This window comes from Myotis lucifugus, unplaced genomic scaffold (assembly GCF_000147115.1).
Source record: "Myotis lucifugus unplaced genomic scaffold, Myoluc2.0 scaffold_312, whole genome shotgun sequence".
In the NCBI taxonomy this organism is placed as follows: domain Eukaryota; kingdom Metazoa; phylum Chordata; class Mammalia; order Chiroptera; family Vespertilionidae; genus Myotis; species Myotis lucifugus.
In genome coordinates this window covers 613,583-636,315 of record NW_005871360.1, presented here as the reverse complement: position 1 = coordinate 636,315, position 22,733 = coordinate 613,583, and the positions used below count along the sequence as shown (strand labels likewise).

Here is a 22,733-nt window from a genome sequence, read left to right as displayed (position 1 = left end):
TTGACAGTCTTATCGCTGCTTCTCTGTCTCTGGATCTATCCCTGTTCATCAGCCTATGTTGTTCACTATATTCCACAAATGAGTGAGATCATGTGGTATTTATCTTTCTCTGACTGGCTTATTTCACTTAGCATAATACTCTCCAGTTCTATCCAGTTGCAAATGGTAAGAACTCCTTCTTTATACCGTGTTCATGGATTGGTAGAATCAACATCATCAAAATGTCCATACTATCCAAAGCAATCTACAGATTCAATGCAATCCCCATTAAAATACCAATGGCATATTTCACAGATCCAAAAATTCATCTGGAATAAAAAAAGACCTCGAATAGTTGCAGCAATCCTGAGAAAGAAGAACAAAGTAGGTGGGATCTCAATACCAGATATCAAGCTGTATTACAAAGCCACTGTTCTTAAAACAGCTTGGTACTGGCATAAGAACAGACATATAGATCAATGGAATAGAACCCAGAAATGGACCCAAACCACTATGCCCAATTAATATTCGACAAAGGAGGCAAGAGCATACAATGCAGTCAAGACAGTCTCTTCAATAAATGGTGTTGGGAAACTTGGACAGATACATGCAAAAAAATGAAACTAGACCACCAACTTACACCATACACAAAAATAAACTCAAAATGGATAAAGGACTTAAACATAAGACGGAAACCATAAAAATACTAGAGAAATCCACAGGCAGCGAAATCGCAGACATATGCCGAAGGAATTTCTTCACTGATACTGCTCCTAGGGCAATGGAAACTAAAGAGAAAATAAACAAATGGGACTACATCAAAATAAAAAGCGTTTGCACAGCAAAGGAAACCATCAACAAAACAAAAAGAAAGCCCACTGCATGGGAGAACATATTTGCTAATGTTATCACCGATAAAGGTTTAATCTCCAGCATTTACAGGGAACTCATACAACTTAACAAAAGGAAGATAAACAATCCAATCAAAAAATGGGCAAAGGACCTAAATAGACACTTTTCAAAAGAGGACATACAGAAGGCCAAAAGACATATGAAAACATGTTCAAAGTCACTAATTATATGAGAGATGCAAATCAAAATGACAATGCAGTATCATCTCACACCTGTCAGAATGGCTATCATTAACAAATCAACAGACAAGTGTTGGAGAGGATGTGAAGAAAAAGGAACCCTTTTGCACTGCTGGTGGGAATGCAAACTGGTACAGCCACTGTGGAGAACAGTATGGAGTTTCCTCAAAAAACTAAAAATGGAACTCCCATTTGACCCAATGATCCCACTTCTAGGAATATATCCCAAGAAGCTAGAAACACCAATCAGAAATGATATATGCATCCCTATATTCATAGCAGCACAATTCACCATAGCTAAGATTTGGAAACAGCCTAAGTGCCCATCAGCAGATGAGTGGATTAAAAAACCGTGGTTCAACAACTGCTTTTTCAAATGAACTGTGGTCCTTTTTTCCCCCATTTTTTTTTTATTTCAAGAAAAACGACTTTAAATATAATAATGTTACATGCAATAAACCTTCAAGAAAAACTATTTTAAGTATAGTAATGTTACATGCAATAAACATTAATATCTCAAGAAAAACAATTTTAAATATGTTACATGCAATAAACACCAATTATTCAAGAAAAATGATCTTACGTATACTAATAATACATGCAATAAACTTTAATATTTCAAGAATAAAAGGATTTTAAGTATAATATTACCAAAACTGTACTAACATAGTATATCACAAAAGTTGTAATATTAAAAATCCAAATAACAAGATTACTTCTATTATATTCTAGTATATATTTTTTTCACTCTGGCTCTATTTTTGTCCATCAGTTTATGTTGTTCATTATATTCCACAAATGAGTGAGATCATATGATATTTATCTTTCTCCGACTGGGTTATTTCGCTTAGCATGATGCTTTTAAAGTCTATTTTGTCGGATATGAGTATTGCTCATATCATTTTAAATACACAATTAAGGATCTGTTCTTAAAGATCTCTAGGGAATGAAATCTGACAACCTTCCTATGTAACTCATTTGATTGCTTCATTTTTATATGCATTCAACCGTAAGAAAATTGATCTTTCCAACAAATTGATTATAATAATGTGTTGAAGAGTCATGTGGCACTTATATTCAATTGGTAACTCAAGTTTTCAGATTAGTACATTGATGAATTGGATATTCCTAGGAAAGGTAATTTTGGGAAAAACAACTGACCCCACATTAGGCTCTAAATGTTCTTAAGGCAAATAATCAACAGCCAGAAACTGCTAGCAGTATAATCTAGTCAATAAGGCAAAGATAAAAATCTCAGATTTTAATACCTAAAGTAAATGCTAAGGAAGTTATCTACTTTAAGATATTAAAAGTGACCTCATATTTTGCCTTTTAAATGATTAGAAAGCCCCAGCTGGAACTATCTGATTTGATATTTTTAAGAGCAGAATCCTTGCTTTATTCCACCTGGTATATGGCCAGAGGGAATAGAGTTAAATGTAGGGCCTCATAGAATTAACATATAAATACCTTTATTTTCCCCACTTTGTTGTGTAGGAAGTTCACAATATTTTAAATGTACAGTCTCTTTGGATAGCACTATTCAAAATGGAAACACCTTGAGAATATATAAACAGTCCTTAGACACTGTCCTAGTATACACATTTCATTATATTAAAACGGCCTTTTTTTCATGAACATATTTCTACCCTATGCTATTTTCCAAACCAAAGATTCTAGCAGACTGGTTAGTTGGCTCACTAAGCTGCTAGCTTCTCAAAGTAAATGTTACTAAATATTCATTTGAATTACCTCATTCTTCATTGATCCTCAAATTTCTGAAGCTAAAAATATCTACAAGTAAGAATTTTTTGCTTTATTTAAATAAATAACAGAATCCACCAAAATTTAGATGATGTCGTTCATATGCTATTTTTAATCATAAGTGCTAATATATTAAGTGATGGAATTCACAGTGTTTTCCAAATTTTTCTAATTCTAATTATACTTAGGAAACTAAGGGATAAAGAGAAATAGATCAGGAAGAGGTCAGAGAAACAATGAAAATAGGTGGCCTATAAACTTCTATTTTCATGCTAAGGTACAATATATTCTGTTGAGCCAGCTGAGGAATAAAAATCAATTGCTGTGCCACAAATACACAATTACTATTTAACCTTGGTGTTAGGATTATTGGGTCAGGAGTCTTCGGGGCAGGGGAGTGTGGAGGGTATTCGCAGGGCAAGAGAAACAAAGAGGGAACAGTGATTAAGGATGCAGTGAAAGTGCTACGAATGGAACTGAGGTTGCGTGAAGTCAAAAGGGGACAGAAAACACTAGGAGAAAATGGGGAGATTGCTTTTAAAATAAAGTTCTGGGGAGCAAAAACCAAGGTGTGGCCACAGGAGTGAGTTGTTAAAGTAATGGTGAAGATAGTGGAGGAAATGGAAGGAATTTTAAGGCCATAGTGTTCCACAAACACTTGAAAACATTTAGAATGAGGGGAGCAGAATACTATCAGCCAGAAAAACAAAATGATTTTCAGTAAAACGACCCATTTTAGTGTTTGGGCTTTTCACGAACTCAAAAGGCTGGTTCTTCTCTTCATTCACTCAACATACTACATAAGCACTCTCCCTTTCTTCGTTGCTATCAGAGCCTCACTCCTGTTTAGTATCCACTCTTTACCTGGCCAAGTGTTCTAAAGAAAGGTAAGCTCATCCCAGCTCCAGAGTATCTAGGGTTTAGTCCTAGCTCCTCTGGGAATTTACTCCAGATTAATGGTGTCATTTCGGCATAGTTTCTCAAACTAAAAACTTTGAAGTCAATTTTCATGTTCTTTTCCTTACCCCACACATAAGCAGTCAGCAGATAAGACATATTTTTACCTACTCACTGGCATATATAATTGTCTCTTTTAAGAGCATAGTCAGTTTTGCTATAAACATTATTTTGATGTGAATTATTTCTAACACAGCTGACGTATTAGGTATCAATCTGAGAATAATGAGAATTTTGTGTTTGCCTATGCCAGATTTCATCAGTGTGAACCACTAGGTCAGTGGTTCTCAACCTTCCTAATGCCGCGACCCTTTAATACAGTTCCTCATGTTGTGGTGACCCCCAACCATAAAATTATTTTCGTTCCTACTTCATAACTGTAATGTTGCTACTGTTATGAATCGTAATGTAAATATCTGATATGCAGGATGTATTTTCATTGTTACAAATTGAACATAATTAAAACATAGTGATTAATCATAAAAATAATGTGTAATTATATATTCAATATGTGTTTTCCGATGGTCTTAGGCGACCCCTGTGAAAGGGTCGTTTGACCCCAAAGGGGTCGCGACCCATAGGTTGAGAACCGCTGCACTAGGTCAATATAGAAAACTATTCTTTGGTGAACTAAGCCCTGTAGGAACACATGAAACACACACACCCCCCAAATTTCTATCTGTGTTATAACCTACATCCATCCACCTGGTGGTACAACTTTCCTTTGGACAGCTTTCCTTCTACCACAATTTACAAGCTGCAATTCTTTTGACACCTACTTCCAAAGAACACAACATGTATTTTTAAAGATAAAGTGAGATATTTATTGTTGAATTTCTCAGTCATTTAACATGTGGAAAACTATTCTACCTGTTTTTTTTATATATTAAGTTTATTATAAAATGATTTCACTACTAAAGTTTTTGGTTGTGCTATTAACCCATCCTATATCATAAAAGGCTATTATGCAAATCGACTGAATGGCGGAATGACTGGTCGCTATGACACGCACTGACCACTGGGGGCGGGGGAGGGCAGATGCTCAACGCAGGAGCTGCCCTCTGGTGGTCAGTGTGCTCCCACAAGGGGACCGCCGCTCAGCCAGAAGCCCTGAGCCGGGCTCATGGCTGGCAAGCACAGCTGTCCTGAGGCAGTGCTAAGGATGTCCAACTGCCAGTTTAAGGGGAGCGGACCTAAGCCGGCAGTTGGACAACCCCCGAGGGCTCCTTGGCTGCAAGAGGGCGCAGGCCGGGCTGAGGGACCCCCCCCCCAAGTGCATGAATTTTGTGCACCGGGCATCTAGTTTCCCATATAAATCTCGAATTTCTTATTGCATAATTTTGCATAGCAGTGATTTTTAGAAATGCATCTGTTATATTACAGCAGAACTAACTGAATATTCGCACCAGTTTACAAAAAGTTAACCCAAAAGGACACCCAGACCTGAATGTCCCAAGATCTCCTCTCTTGCTGACAAGAGAGCAATTTAGGAGAGGGTTTTAGTTGGTACAAATGTTTAACAAAGAGCCTGATGTGTTAAGGAACACCATCAGTTATCTAGGCAAATCCTTCTTTCCTGTGACCAGAATCTTAGTAAAGGATAAATTCTAATTTTAACAACTGAGTCTGTGGTCTTATTTTCCACATCAGTTGCATATACCACATAGTTGCTTTGTTGAGTGACTTTGTTTTTTCTCACATATAGAGTAATAAGAATGTGTAAAATGAACTGTGGCAGTGCTGATGAGAAGAAAAGGCAAAAGAGTAAGCAAACATAGATGCAATTATTAAAGTTGTCTAATGAATTTTAGATTTCATGTTTATAATTATAGATATATTTTTATATTGAAATTATTAAAGAAAAAATAACTTTATAAACATAAAACTCTCTAGTTTCTAACTACTTTTCCCACCACTGTTTTTATAGCATGCTCTTTAAAAATTAAATTTACTGGGGTGACATTGGTTAATATTATGTAAATTTTAGGTGTATATCTTTGTAATATGACATCTGTATACTCCATTGTGTGCCCACCACCTGAAGCCTAGTCTCCCTCCATCACCATGTATTTGACTCCCTTTATCCTCTTTGTCCTCCCCTCAAGCCAGTTCCTCCCAGTAACCACTATTCTGTTGTTTGTATCTACTTCCTTATCTCCCCCAACCCCAGTATCAATAATGGTGAAAAATATACTATATTAAGCGTTTCTTTCTGCCTATTTACATATTCTAATATGTAAATATTAGAATATTCTGAACAGTCAATAAAACTGTTAAAATTTTAACACTTATAGACACTTGAATATTAAAGGTTTTCAGCAAAACTGGCAACAAATTTGCTAGCCTTCTAGTTGTCAGAAATAATTAGTTGAATTTTACTATACTCAATGAGAAATATGTCCACAGATCTACATAACTACCCACATTCAAATTAGTAATTTTTCAATCTTGGAAAAGCTATAATATAAGATTAGATAGAAAAGAGAACAGGCTATAAAGTTGCCACACACTAGTTTTTCGAGTAATGCACCAACAAAATAATGTAAATTTTTTAAAAAATATATTTTATTGATTCTCCACAGAGAGGAAGGGAGAGGGATAGAGAGTTAGAAACATCGATGAGAGAGAAACACGACCAGCCGCCTCCCGCACACCCCCCACTGGGGACTTGCCCGCAACCAAGGCACATGCCCCCGACCAGAATCAAACCTGGGACCCTTGAGTCCGCAGGCCGATGCTCTATCCACTGAGCCAGACCGACCAGGGCTGTAAATTATTTTTTTAGTAAAATACTACTCAATATAGCACAATGATGTAAATTAAATTGTACAAATCATTGAGGAAAGAATTCAAAATGCCCGAACATGAGAAACCATGTATTTTTGCTAGTAAAAAACAGAACCCAAAAAGCATAAATTATTTTTTTAAATATTAAACTACTCTTACATAATAAAAATCTATATTCGAATTCTAAGGCAGGCATAGGCTTGTTTTACATGTCAAGTAACTTCTTGCAATTATAGTGAATTAATACCATACCGAATCTCATACTTTTATATTTCTCAGGCAGGTAGAAATAAAGATTTTTAAAGAAGGGTCATAGCTCTAAAAATGAAGTAAGACTAAATACAGTAAACAATTTATGAAATCACATGGCTAGTTGGTGGGGACCAAGCATCTGGGCTCTCTGGCCCTCTATTTCACCCAGCTGGCCTTTGGTGCTTTATAAAAATTAAAGATTTAAATCATACTAGTAGTTCCATAATGACTTATTTTGTGAACTCATTTTTCTTCACCAAAAATGTCAAGAATTTTAAGTTCAAAATAAGCTTGGTAAGAATTAAACACTACTCAATATAGCACAGACCAGTGGTTCCCAAACTACTGCATGGGCTCTTTTTAGTGGAACAAAAATATCAGGAATCCTTAGTGAGCACTTAAACAAGTTTTACTGTATTATTTAAATATCTACAAATATAAAACTAGTATAAATGCCTACACTTATAGTTCTTAACTTTAAATCAAAGTAAAAATTTAAACAAAATAAAAACAAGTATAAAGACACAAAATTCAAATAAACAGTATTAATTTAAAGCTTGCGAAAACTAAATTGCTGACTTTTGGGTTTACTGTATAAAGCTGTAATTACAGATCCAGTTCTATATTTAATGTTTTTGCATTTTTAATTCCAGTAATGTGAAGAATGCCTGTTCACAATTACATAAGACATTAACTCTGAGGTTGGTTCAGGATAATTAGGCCTTATAATCAACCAAAATTCTGTAAAGAGCAATCCAAGAATGACAACTTAAATAAAGTATTAGTCGATAATTTTATAAAACTATCATGTTCATGTGAAAGTTAATAACGTTGCATTGTCAATTGAAGTTTTAATCAAATGGGTATCCAATCTGATAACTATTAGAACTGGAAATAGAAACATTTTTCCTTGCATGGAAACTACTATGCTATTAGTGATTCTGCTGCCCTTATACAGATAAATGTAGGATTCAATAAATCTGTTTGAATGGCACAGGCTTTTAAAACTTCAGAATGCCTCTTAACTATGAAGTATCACCTCGTAACCCAACTCATTCAGCATGTACTACTGTTCAAATACAGTGGAATCTTCATTTGTACAGAACATGGATATCATTTGGCTTCAGCTGGCATGAACAAAATTGTAAATCTGACAGAAAACGCTAAATGGAAGCACTAAATTTACAGTTATTTTGTTATAACTTAGGCTTTAAAACGTAAAATAATACCCTTATATAACTTTAAGATAATAATAAAAATGTACACTGAAATTTTTAAAAATCTAGAAAACTTTCAGCCTCCTAGGAAACATATCTGTGGACCCCAAAGAAATGCAAAGAGAAACCCATCAATGAGGATCATGAAAGACATGGGCTTAAACTAAGTGACAAAGAGTGAGGATTTAATGAATAAAGCCAAAGCTTTTAAGAATAGAGGCCACTGCAGATACACAGAGTGTATCTTGGGAAGAAGTGACAAATAACACTGTACTGAGGGAACCAGCAGGCAGAATTAATATTGGACATGGTTGGAAATAGAAAGCCATTAAGATGTTAGATAAAAATAGGACTTAAATAAAAAGCTTCTAGCAAGTATAGACTTAGGAGGGAGCAGAAAGAGTTTGTATGTATCACTAAATATTAGTTTAATAAATTATTGGACTATTTTGTTCAAACCCAACTAACGTGGCAGAAATTATAAAGAATAACACTAAAGAGAGAAAAGAATTAAAACCAAATAACTTAGAAGACTCACTTAGAAGAAAACTCACAAATAAAGATTTTACTCTCAAATGTTTTTTAAAATATGAGTTAATAATTATAGTATTACTATCATTCTGGTGCTGTATCTGAATGTTGGATTATCCTTCATGCTTCAAAACAGAAAGTCCATATGAGCCACAGTTAAGGATTTTGTAGTATGGCTGAGTTAGCTGAATTCTTTTCTTGCCTAGAAGATCCTTCTTACACTCTCCCATTTAGATGAAAGCCTTTCTTTAATTAATATATTATGAGGGCATCAGTGAACTAATTTCTGTTTGAGAGACCATATACAAATAGCTCTTCCAGCTACAGCTTTGGTTGATTATCTGACATGGTCAATTGCTGTTAATCGAGTCCCAGGAGTCTCTGAGAAGATCCAAAATTGTCCTATATAATAAAGAGGTAATATGCAAATTAACCCTCATGCCCTCACAAGATGGCTGCCTACGACCAGGCCAGCAGGGGGGTTAGTGAGGGACGACCAAACGACTGAACAAGCAGGCTGCGTGGGGCAACCGGGCCGGGGGGGGGGGGCAGTTAGTTAGGGGTGACCATGCCAGCAGGGAGGGGGCAGTTAGGGGTGACCAGGCCGGCAGGGGGGCCAGTTAGGGTGATCAGGCCGGCACACAGAGGCAGTGAGGGGCAATCAGGTGGGCTGGGGGGCAGGGGGCATTTAGGGGTGATCAGGCAGGCAGGCAGATGAGCGATTAGGAGCCAGCGGTCCAGGATTGTGAGAGGGATGTCCCAGATTAGAGGGGGTGCAGGCTGGGCTGAGGGGAACAACCCCCCCCCCCCCCGTGCACGAATTTCATGCACTAGGCCTCTAGTAAAAAAATAACTATTTGTGGACTATTTTGATGTGTTTACTTCTAAAGACATCAAATGAAGTGACTATCCTCTTATTAGTAAATGCCTCTTAGTAAATATCAAGGGTAAGTGGGATTTTAACAAGATTTTTAGACTAGAATCTTTCCTTCAGGAACATAATCCTGAGGTTACAATGAAGTTTAATGGAAAAATATATTCTAAATAAAATTGTCATCTTCATATATTAGTTTTCAGAACCAAGCTGTAATAATAAAAGTGTAATATGCAAATTGACTTAACAGCAAAACAACCATCTGGACGACTGTCTGAAAGACCACACTATGACACGCACTGGCGCCAGGTCAGCCAAAACTGGTGCGATGTGATTGGTCGATTGTCCCAAAGAGAGAGACCTAGGCTACCCGGCCAGCGGCACTGCGGCAGGTAGGTGGGGCCTCCCTCTGCGGAACCCCATGATTGATCGTCCTGCAGAGGGAGGTCCAGGCCACTGGCTAGCGGGGTGATCAAAGAGGGGTCTCGGCGATCTATCACCCCACAGAGAGAGGACCAAGCCACCGGCCAGCAGGGGAATCAATTGGGGGCAGGCCTCCGTGAGGGAGGCCCAGGCTACCCACTGGCAGTGTTGCGGCGAGTAGGTGGGGCCTCCCTCTGCGCAGTGATTGACTGCACAGCCCTGGCCGGGTGGGTGGGGCCACCCTCTGCGGGGCGATCGATCACGGATCCCCATGATCGATAGTCGCAAAGAGGGAGGCCCAGGCTATCCGGCTGGCAGCACTGTGGTGGGTGGGCAGGGCCTCCCTCTGTGGGGCGATCAATTGTGGGGCTCGCAGGCTGCTGAGTGCCCCCCTGCCCGAGTACATGAATCTTGTGCACCAGGCCTCTAGTCTACACTAATAAAAGAGAAACATGGTAATTAGCGTACGACCGCTACCCTTCCCATTGGCTAATCAGCATATCCTTATGCAAATTAACTGTCAGCCAAGAGGACAGCCGGCAGCCAGGCAGCTGGAAGCGAACATGAGGCTTGCTTGCTCCAGTGACTGCAGACTCCAACGTTCCCCGCCTGACTTGCCGACCTCTGAGCTGCAACTCTAAGAAACATTGTAACAAATATAGAAGCTAAACAAAACCCCAGAAACCAGCTTTCAGCCGGCCAGGATCTCAGAGCTGGAGTTATACATTGTTTTGATTATAGAACGCAAACAAACCACATACCTGCTTCCAGCAGCGGAAGCCTCAGAGCTAGAGCCAAAGCTAAAGCTGGCCCAGAATAAAAAAAGAAAAAAAGAAAAAAAGGAGCGGTTGGGAGCTTCAGTCAACTGCCAGCCTGAAAGCAGCCCTCAGCCCCTCACCCAGACTGGCCAGGCACCCCAGTGGGGACCCCCACCCTGATCCAGGACACCCTTCAGGGCAAACCAGCCAGCCCCCAGGCCTCTATCCTATATAGTAAAAGAGTAATATGCCTCCCAGCACTGGGATCACCTATCGGCCCTACTCTGTGCGTGACAGGGGGGAGCTCCTCAACCCCCTGATCGGCACTGCTCTGTGCGTGACAGGGGGCAGCGCCCCAACCCCGATTGGCCCTGCTCTGTGCGTCACAGGGAGTGGCGCCACAACCTCCCCATCAACCCTGCCTTGAGTGTGATAGGGGGCGGTGCACCAACCCCCCAATCAGCCCTACCCTGAGCGTGACTGAGGGTGGCATCGCAACCTCCCGATCAGCCCTGCTCTGTGCATGACAGGGGGCGGCGCCCCAACTCCCCAATCAGCCCTGCTCTGAGCCCGACCAGGGGCTGCACCTAGGGATTGCGCCTGCCCTCTGCCACCCAGGAGCAGGCCTAAGCCAGCAGGTCGTTATCTCCCGAGGGGTCCCAGACTGCGAGAGGGCACAGGCTGGGCTGAGGGTCCCCCCCTTCCCCCCGAGTGCACAAATTTTTGTGCACCGGGCCTCTAGTCCTATATAATAAAAGGGCAATATGCAAATAGACTGAACAGCAGAACAATTGAACAACCAATCAAAGCGTAATATGCTAATGATATGCTAGGGCTGCTCAACAGCTCGCTATGACGTGCACTGACCACCAGGGGGCAGACGCTCCGACTGGTAGGTTAGTTTGCTGCTGGAGTCCGGCCCATCAAGACTGAGCGAGACAGGCCGGACACACCCTAGAGCCTCCTGCAGTCCCTCCCTGGCCCCGATCGTGCACTTGTGGGGTCTGTTGGCCTGGCCTGTTCCCTCTCGCAATCCGGGACCCCTCGGGGGATGTCGGAGAACCAGTTTCAGCCTGATCCTGCAGGCCAGGCCAAGGGACCCCACTGGTGCACGAGTTCATGCACCAGGCCTCTAGTTAAATATAATTTAGCATCTACGTCTGTGGTTTCCAGGGGCTCACGATCTATATAACATTTATATCTATATCTATATAAAGGCTATCTATATAACATTTATTTCTAGGGTCCAAGCTTATTTATGCCCCACTTCATAGGACATAGATTGACCTTAAAAGGCACAAACCTTATCAGACTATGACATGAAATCTGCAAACCTAAATACCAAAAGATATAGGTAGAAGAGATGAAAGTGACAGTCTCTGGGCATCAGGAGTGGGAGGGAGGGAGAGATGGGGTTACTGTACTAGTAGTACTAATACTATTGAGTTCACCAGTGAGAAGCCATGTAATTAATGGCATTGGAGTTTTTAAACCAGAGTGCAGGTATCACTATGATACAATAAAACTAAATTTGAGCCCAGCTGGCATGGCTCAGTGGTTGAGCATCGACCTATGAGCCAGGAGGTAAGGGTTTGATTCCCAGTCAGGGCACATACCCCAACTGGGGGTTGGGGGCTTGATCCCCAGCGTGGGGTGTGCAGGAGGCAGCTGATCAATGATTCTCTCTCATCATTGAAGTTTCTATCTCTCCATCTCCCTTCCTCTCTGAAATCAGTAAAAATATATTTAAAACAAAACAAAAAAAACCCTTAACTTTGATAAGTACATCTCTAAACTAAAACCAGTTGCTGAGCATCTACTATATCAAAACACTGTGATATGAGATGATAAAACTGAATTTGATAAATAAATCTCTAAACCAAAACCAGTGGCTAAGCATCCACTCTATGTAAAATACTATGCTGGAGGAGTCATGGAGGCCCCAAACATAAATTAGAGTCTTAAATTATATAATTTTTTAGTTTTTTTCTAGTTATAAATTGATAATTCTATGTGTATTAACTCAATCTTTGAAAGCATACATCTAAAGAACAGACATAAAAATCAATAGAAAAAATATACACTTACTTTAGATTGAATTTCTTTGAAAAACATTTATGCCTATGAAATACTTTACTACTTAAAATGTAAAGATCGTCCATTTTCCAAGTCTTCTTTGATCATTATCATGGAAATAAAATTTCAGTTAAATTGAGAAAAACATACAAATGAACAAAACTAGGCATATCACCAACTATTATTAACTTAGAACTACAGCATGTATAACCACTACACTATCTCAATATTTCATTTCTTGCAAACTGTACAAAACAATGCACTTCTACAGGAACTCTGAGCCAGACAGCAAGACTTTTGGAGAGACAAAGCAATTTTTACCTTTTAAAAAATCCTTCAGGAGGGAATCAGTTGTAAAACTACATTATTTTATTTTATACACTTTTATTCAGTTAGAAAACTTGTTGCTCAATATGCAAATCAGAAACTGAGGGAGGGAGAGAGGAAATGAAGCTCCAAACACCACAAAATAAAGTTGCTTTGCTATGTGGAGGCTGCCAGGCTTTTTGTTACTCTACTTGAAAGTAAATGTGACTTGTCTGTAGAGAGTGCTGCTTCAGCAGTTCCCAATGAATTTTAAGCCTGTGCTCCATATTTTCTCTTTTGTAAGTTTAATGTATTCAGCAACACTGAACCGACAATTTAAATAACTACATTTTTAAACAAACGAAGCATTGATGTTAATGTATGAAAATGGTCCAAACCCCTGGGAGTCTTGGTTCCCACCATTGTTTATTCTGACAACAGGATATAATTGCTTACTTACTTGGCAGCAAATTTAACCATCTGCTTGCTTGCATGGTCTCCCACTGCCACAAGAGCCTGAACGTTAAACTGCTGCTGACGTAGGACTAAGAAACACTGCTTCCCTGAATAAGACAGAAAGAACACAAATGTATTAAGGACATGCTACTTCAGGTTTTACAGAAAAAAAATGCCTATCTACTTTAAATTTGGGTCAAAATTTACTATATTCATCAGGCTCATAACACACATATATCTGGCTTTTACAGACAAAATACTCATCCTCAATTGACAAACTTTAAAGAAACCCAAGTTCCTACTATGAGTAAAATAATGCTTTTAACATGTTTGTTATGAGAACACAGGCAAATCATTAATTAAAAAATATTACAAATAAAGAAATTATTTTGTTATTGCATTGATTTATTAAACAAATTTCAAATAACTTCAGATCACTTTCAACATTCATTCAATAGCTATTATATTCTACAGCCAAAGGCACTATGCTAACCACCATGGGAGCTTCAATGATGCAAGCACAGAGGTACTAATAAAGAACTTAGTAACAAGAACACAAGCATTTTATAGGGGTGGTCCATTTTACTTTCTACCAGAGTTCATTTAAAGAGCATTTAGAATGACAGGCTAGTTCAGTGATGGTGAACCTTTTGAGCGCAGCGTGTCAGCATTTTGAAAAACCCTAACTTAACTCTGGTGCCGTGTCACATATAGAAATTTTCTGATATTTGCAACCATAGTAAAACAAAGACTTATATTTTTGATATTTATTTTATATATTTAAATGCCATTTAACAAAGAAAAATCAACCAAAAAAATGAGTTCACGTGTCACCTCTGACACGCGTGTTATAGGTTCGCCATCACTGGGCTAGTTTCTTTCATGGTCTATTTCCTTTATCGTCTTCCCAATCTTTCATCCTTTGTAATAGTTCTCAATTTTTCTTTTACTCCAAGTAAGTTACTTTGTCAGTAAAGATCATTCTCTTTATGCCCTATAGCCAGTTTTATTTTTATATATTCTGGGCCTCTTGATTTCCCCCTCCTTTCATTAAAGAACCATCATTCCTTATTCTTAATCTTTTGAAAACAACTATTCATAACAGATTCTAGTAACTATATATCCTTGTGACATCCTTTTCCTCCAAAGCAGATTCTTTTTAAGTCTCTGTCAAGTTTGGGGGAACTATTTCCTTATAATACCAGGTAAATCTTTTTAAGACCACTTTTCTCATCAGCTTGTCTTATAAAACTGCAAAAGATGATCTGATTTTTAAACTGAGAATTATTCCTTTATACTGAGAACTAGCCTTGAAAAAAAAAAAGCAAAAATGCAAGTGGACTTATAGTTATTACTTTCAACATAGACTATTTTCAAAAGAAAATCAGACAGTAATCATGAATTTATAAAAGAAAGATAGATTGTAAGCAAAGTGCCAACACAAACATAATCTATGGACTTCTGAGTCATATATGGTAGTTTTACCACTAAATAGACACTCATTTTCTCCTTCCTTTGGAATATGATCCAGTCATAAAGTACAGTTTTTAAGAAAGTTCCATGTATAATAAATTCAGGGGATTTTAAGACACTGAATAGATAAAGATTGATGAAGTTAGAGAGAAATCTGCAGGTGGATCAAAATGACATTATCCCAGGAACTACTGAAACTATAGCCAGATATTAGGCCACTTAGAACAAAGTGTTAGCATGAATTGGAAGGCAGCATGATTTAGTAAGTATTTTAGCTTCTCTAACAGGACAGACAGGCAGCACAGACTTAGCTGCACTACAAAGCCGTCATGCAATGAACTCTAATGCCACACAAAAGACCTTGAGAGAAAATGGAGAGCTCTATAGAGCATATAAACAGCGAGCACAGGAAAATGTCTCTGGGTCAGCACTAAGGGGTAACATTTAGTATAAGGGTTTGGTAAAAAGTAAAAGCTCTGAAATCAAAAGACCCAGGATCACATTCAGCCCACCACTTATGAAGGAGCCTGTGGGAAAATTATTATTCTTTGATTGGTTGACTCCTGCACACACCCGACCAGGCCAGGATAGAACCTGCAACTCAGGTATGTATCCTTGATTGGGAATCGAACCTTTGACCCTTTGTTGCCAGTGCTCTAACCACCGGCAAGGGTGGAGCCTGTTGAGAAAATTATTAAACCACTTTATGCCTCAGTTTTTCATCTGCAAAAGGGGAAAAAAAACAATAGATATAACTCATGGAGTTTCTTGATGTTTCTTAAATAATATTGAAAATTATATAAGTAATATATTTAGAGTTGTGACAGTCAATTAATATTAAATATGAATATAAAATATTAATTAGTATGAACTGTTTACTACTATTATTAATAGCAGCACTACCATTGGTTATTTATTTGAGGATTATCATTCCTATTTCACAGCTGGATTACTATGTGCAAAAAGTATGTCAGGTGTTTGGAATATAAAACAAATATTTGTTAGATTCTCATGATAGACCATTGTGTGAAAATATAATAAAACCATATATGATCTCGATTTTGTGTAAACAGTATAGATATATGAAAAGATGCTCAGAGTCATTAATCATCAGAAAAATGCACACTAGAACCACAATGAGATATCACCTCACACCTGTCAGAATGGCTATCATCAATAAACAAACAAGTGTTGTTGAGGGTGTGGAGAAAAGGGAACCCTTGTGTACTGTTGGTGGGAATGCAGATTGGTGCAACCATTGTGGAAAGCAGTATGGAGTTACCTCAAAAAATGAAAAGTGGAACTACCTTATGACCCAGAAATTCCACTTCTGGGAATTTATCTAGAGAAACCTGAAACACTAATTTGAAAAATATGTACTCCTATGTTCATTGCAGCTGTATTTACAATAGCCAAAATTTGGAAGCAGCTCAAGTGTCCATCAATTGATGAGCGGATAAAACAGCTATAGTACCTTTACATAATGGACTATTGGGCCTAAAAAAGAAAAATTTACCCTTTGCGACAGCATGGATGGACCTAGAGAACATTATGCTAAGTGAAATACGCCAGAGAAAGACAAGTACCATATGATTTCACTCACATGTGGAATTTAATGAACAAAGTGAACTAACAAGCAAAGTAGAGAACGACTCATAGAGAGAGCAGGCCTACAGCTGTGGTGGGGGGGTGTTGGACAGGGTGGAAGGATTTGGGGGGGGGGGAGAGAAAGAACTCATGGGCCTGGGTAACACTGTGGTGAATGTGGGAATGAGGGGGTGGGTGGAGGTAGAAGAGGGTATAGGGGAGATGGTGTTAAAAAAACAAAAGAAAAAAAAGTTATTAACATAGACTGTATAGGGGACAAACACACCAAAATGTGGCTACTAATGGGTGGTGAAATTTCAGGGAATTATTATGTTCTTCACATTTCTCTGTATTTTCTGAACTTTCTACAATAAGCATATACTGCTTTTCTAATCAGAAAAAAAAAACTTTTTAAAGACAATGACACAATGAAAGAGGTAGGTATAGAAGGTAAGACTTACATATGCTGCCTACGAGTGACTCACTTCATATTGACACACACACAGAGACTGAAAACAAAGGGATAGAAAAAGATATTTCATGAAAATGCAAACAAACAAAAGTTGGGGTAGCAATACCTATACCAGACAAAATAGACTTTAAAACAAAAGCTATATAACAAGAGAGAAAGAAGGACCCAGCCATTCCACTAAATCAAAAAGACACATACTAGTACATCCCTATGCTTACTGCAGCATTATTTACAATAGCTAAGATATGGAAGCAACCCAGGTGTCTATCAATGCATGAGTGATAAAGAAGTGGTGCATATATACCAGCCATAAAGAAGAATGAAATCTTGCCATCTGCAACAACATGGATGGACCTAGAGGGTATTGTGCTGACTGAAATGTCAGACAGACAAAGACAAATGCCATGATTTTACTTGTATGTGGATCTAAAAACACAATAAATGAAAAAGCAGAGCAGACTCTTGTTTATTAAGGAAATTAAGTATGAAAAACCTCTCATAACGCTGTTATTTATATAAAGAAACCAAAGTTCATATTTATATAGTCTTTACTAGTGGAACAGATTTCCATGTGGCTCTAATGCTATGATCCCCAAAGCGTCTGTGTTCAAAGCACTTTCAATACTAGAATCTTGATGGTCCACTCAAAAAATTTTCTAAAAGATTCAAACAAATAAAAAATCAGTTCTGGTGCCTGGTAAATAGAACTGTCTGCTCAGACTACCTGTATCAGGTACTTTTGAGACCAAGTTCTTGCCAGGTGTTAGTAAACACAATTTTCTTTCTTTGGCTCTGGCTGGTAATACAATGTACTGCATGATCTGTTTAGTTCAATGTTTTGCAAGCTACTATTTAAAAACAAACAAATATTTTTACTGATTTCAGCGAGGGAGAGAGATAGAAACATCGATGATGAGAGAGGATCACTGATTGGGTGCCTCCTGCACACCCCCTACCAGGGATCCAGTCAGAAACCCGGGCATGTGCCCTATGACAGGGAATCGAACCCTGACCTCCTGGTTCATAGATCGATGCTCAGCCACTGAGCAACACCAGCTGGGCAGCTACTATTTTTATAGACACTGGTTAGTGATAACAAGGAGCACCATGTGTACAACCCTTTTTATGAAAATTTAAAAAAACAAAGGCTATACCCATGCTTGTACATGCATTTTTTTCTCCCTGGAAGGGTTCACAAGAAACAATAGTGATTATTTTAGGGGGAAGAGATTGTGATGGGATGGAGAAGCCAGAACTGTGATACTTTTTTCATTTTATATCTTTCGGCACTATTGAAATTTTAATTTATTTTTTATTCCAAGAAGTATGTAATGTCTCAGTTTAGCAAAAGTCCTTACTGTATTTAAATTAGTATAGAAACTTTGCAGGACAGATATATCAATTGCTAAATATTACTTATCTTTCTTTTTGGAATTTTCCAACCAGGAGACAGTTTATAGAAAGATATAAAGTCAATGTTCAATACAGCTGAATAAAATCACTATTTTTAGATAATTTGAATTAACAATTAAAAATCATGTTGAGCCCTGGCTGGAGTGGTTAGAGTGCTGGCCCACGCATGGAAGGGTCTTGGGTTCCATTCCCTGTCAAAGGTGTGTCCCTCCCCTCCCTCCCCTCCCCCCTCCCCCTCCTTCTCCTTCTTCCTCTCTCTCTGCCCCCCCCCTTCCCCCCTTCCTTCCTCTCTTAAAAAAATCGATGAAAAAAATATCCTTGGGTGAGGATTAATAGCAAAAAATTGTGTTGAGCCCTAACTGGTTTGGCTCAGTGGATAGAGCATTGGCCTGAGGACTGAAGGGTCCCAGGTTCGATTCAGGTCAAGGGCATGTACCTTGGTTGTGGGCACATCCTCAGTGGGGGGCGTGCAGGAGGCAGCTGATAGATGTTTCTCTCTCGTCGATGTTTCTGACTCTCTATCCCTCTCCCTTCCTCTCTGTAAAAAATCAATAAAATATATTTTTTTTAAAAATTGTGTTGAACTTTGATTCTTAAGGTTTTAGAAGCAGCACTTTATTTCTTAAATTTTCACAGGAGTACTGTTCTAGAGAAATGTAAAGTTGGAAACCTTCTTTTACACACCAGGAGTACAATCTTTATTTCTGAGCTAAAGAACCAACATGGTAGGTGGTCAGAACAAAAAGGTTTATTCTCATCTCCATTATGGTGACGGCTCCTAATGAAGAGGCCTTTATGGAAGAACTAGGTTATTAAAGATGTGAGGCAATCTTATGTCTTGATCTCTTCCTACTGTCTTTCAGCTTGTCAAGCTCCTGTATTCATTATTTAGATAATGTACCTTAACTTCCTGATTCCCAACATTAACCTTTTCCTTCATCATTTATGTTAATCAGTTAGGAAGTTAAATAGCAAAGACCTTACTATTTTAAATACTTTCCATTTGTTATTTTCTCTAAAATATTCTCGCATGGATGTTGATCTGACCTTTGGTATTAAAAATCCTAAATTATCTGTTTAACAAAAGTAATCAGCTATTTTGGAAGTAAAGTAAGTTTTTAGGAAAAAGAGTATTGAAAGAGAATTATGTACTGCCAATGACTTCCATCTAGTGTATATACAATTTGCAAGGACCCACTGATATTTCAACTACTCTTCTGATATACAGACTTAAGCTCATAAGCTTTCACAACGGAAAGAAACAAATTTTAAAGGTATCATTAAGAGTTACAGACATATATAAAACACTTGATTTTAGGAATGTATAAACTTAGTATAAGAAATCTGATCTTAAACACTGTCCTTTAAAGCAAAATATACAGATATTATGTAAACAGACTAGATTTTTTTGTTTGCATAACAGGATCCTATATCGTCATACTTTTGACACTATGATTTTGACACTTCCATTTCCTTATTTATGGTTTTTCACAGCTTTACTCTACTTGAAATTGCTACCATGGTTTGTTTTTCTAAGTCCACTTTTAATGTGTTACTACTTTTGGAGTTAAAGCACATGAATTATTCTAAGTAAGTCATTATTTATTGACATTTCCCCAATGTAAGACATGGAAAGGAAGGAAAAGCAGCAAATTGAAAGCATAATATTTTATTTATTTCTAGATAATCTATTTTGGTAGAAACAGAAAACATTGACAATCACTATTAGCAAGATGTGGAGAAAGTCACATACTTGTGGGATAAATACATATAATGCTATTGAAAGGTTCTTTTGGTATTAGAAATATTAACCCTTTTGGTCCAACATCGAGGCTGACTCGACAGACCAGGTGCTAGGAGCAGGTCCAACGTTGAGGCTGAGGTCGACACCGCAAACCGGTTCAACATTCAATCCCGTCAATTAATTTGGACCAGACTGTTTGAATTCCAAAAATAAAATTGGACCGCAAAGCATTAAGTATGTATATGCATACCCTTCAATCCAGCAATCTCACTTCTAGATACCTATCTTGGAGAAATACTGCCTTATGTAGATCTATAACTAGTACTATGGAAAAAATCTCCAAGAAACATGTTCATTGAAAATTTTAAAAGTTGCAGAATAACACGTAAAATATGTTGTCATCTACATAAAATAAGACAAATTAAAACACACACACAAAACAAAAAACTGTATGTATCTGTGTTTGTGTGCATGAATATACATACATTAAAAAGGAAGATTTTTGAAAAGATGCTGAACAAATTATCTACACTAATAAAAGAGAAACATGGTAATTAGCGTACGACCACTACCCTTCCCATTGGCTAATCAGCATATCCTTATGCAAATTAACTGTCAGCCAAGATGGCGGCCGGCAGCCAGGCAGCTGGAAGCGAACATGAGGCTTGCTTGCTCCAGGGACTGCAGACTCCAACGTTCCCCGCCTGACTTGCCAGCCTCTGAGCTACAACTCTAAGAAACTATGTTGCAAATATAGAAGCTAAACAAAACTCCAGAAACCAGCTTTCAGCCAGCCGGAATCTCAGAGCTAGAGTTATACATTGTTTCGATTATAGCAGCGGAAGCCTCAGAGCTAGAGCCAGAGCTAAAGCTGGCCCAGAATAAAAAAAAAAGAAAAAAGAAAACAAGGAGTGGTTGGGAGCTTCAGTCAATTGCCAGCCTGAAAGCAGCCCTCAGCCCCTCACCCAGACTGGCCAGGCACCCCAGTGGGGACCCCCACCCTGATCCAGGACACCCTTCAGGGCAAACCAGCCGGCCCCCAGGCCTCTATCCTATATAGTAAAAGGGTAATATGCCTCCCAGCACCGGGATCAGCGGAGCCGCGAGGCCTCCTGGCACCGGATCAGCGTGACAGGGGGCAGCGCCCAAACCCCCTGATCGCCCTGTGGCTCTGTGTGTGACAGGGTGCGGCGCCCCAACCCCCCCACCCCCACAGGCCCTGCTCTGTGTGTGACAGGGTAGAGCCATAACCTCCCCACCGGCCCTGCCCTGAGTGTGAGAGTGGCGGCGCCCCAACCACCTGATCGGCCCTGCTCTGTGGGTGATAGAGGGCGGTGCCCCAACCCCCCCCCCCCCCACACGGGCCCTGGTCTGTGTGTGATGGGGTAGAGCCATAACCTCTCCATCGGCCCTGCCCTGAGGGTGAAAGTGGGGGGGCCCCAACCCCCTGATCCGCCCTGCTGTGTGTGTGACAGGGGGGGGTGCCCTAACTCCCCTATCGGCCCTACTCTGTGAGTGACAGAGGGGAGCTCCCCAACCCCCTGATGGGCCCTGCTCTGTGCATGACAGGGGGGAGCTCCTCAAACCCCTGATGGGCCCTGCTCTGTGCATGACAGGGGGGAGCTCCCCAACCCCGATTGGCCCTGCTCTGTGCGTGACAGGGTACGAAGCCCCAACCCCCCTGATGGGCTCTGCTCTGTGCGTGACAGGGGGCAGCGCCCCAACCCCCTGATTGGCCCTGCAGAGTACGGAGCCCCAACCCCCTTGATGGGCCCTGCTCTGTGCGTGACAGGGGGCAGTGCCCCAACCCCCTGATTGGCCCTGCTCTGTGCGTGACAGGGGGTGGCGCCGCAACCTCCCAATCCGCCCTGCTCTGTGCATGACAGGGGGCGGCACCCCAACTCCCCAATCAGCCCTGCTCTGAGCCCGACCAGGGGCTGCACCTAGGGATTGGGCCTGCCCTCTGCCACCGGGGAGCAGGCCTAAGCCAGCAGGTCGTTATCTCCCGAGGGGTCCCAGACTGTGAGAGGGCACAGGCCGGGCTAAGGGACCCCCATCCCCCCCCCCCCCCAGTGCACAAATTTTTGTGCACTGGGCCTCTAGTTAAGAATAAATAGGAAAATGTTGAAGCAGAGGATAGACAGTAAAAAAGAAAAAAGTGAATATCATTTTTGTATTCTTTGAAAAATTCATGTGAAAATGTTATTTGGGTAACTTACTTAAACACACACACATAAATAACCTTACAAAAAATAAGATTTTCCAATTAGAAGTTATGAAGATCAGGTTAAATGCAAAATTTCAAAAATATATCTGAAACTTAGTCTAGTACTATACTAAAATACCACACACCTTTGCCAAATTCAGTTTATTTCATGTATCTACAAATTGTTCAACATTAAGAAACCCATTATTATAAATCATTACAATAATATATAATTGATTCTTGTTATTTGTGATATTTATATTCCATAAAGTCTCCAGGAACAATGAATTAGCAGATATTGAACTATTGCTCCTAGGGGAAATACAGGGTTAGGTTCCCGTGAGCCTCTGATCACAATATTTTCATC

At 39.5% G+C, this 22,733-nt stretch overlaps 1 protein-coding gene across 3 annotated transcripts in view; it reads right to left on the bottom strand.

Moving 5' to 3' along the window:
• The window catches only part of DARS (aspartyl-tRNA synthetase), a 69,088-nt gene that overhangs the window by 34,267 nt on the left and 12,088 nt on the right, over positions 1-22,733 (bottom strand). For 2 of the 3 annotated variants that reach the window (XM_023764023.1, XM_006100434.3), the window contains exon 4: positions 13,476-13,578. In XM_023764023.1, coding sequence (XP_023619791.1) covers positions 13,476-13,578 — 103 coding nt within the window. Of the gene's footprint in view, positions 1-12,721; positions 12,808-13,475; positions 13,579-22,733 lie in introns of those variants that run through there. The other variant, XM_023764024.1, reaches the window with a different exon arrangement.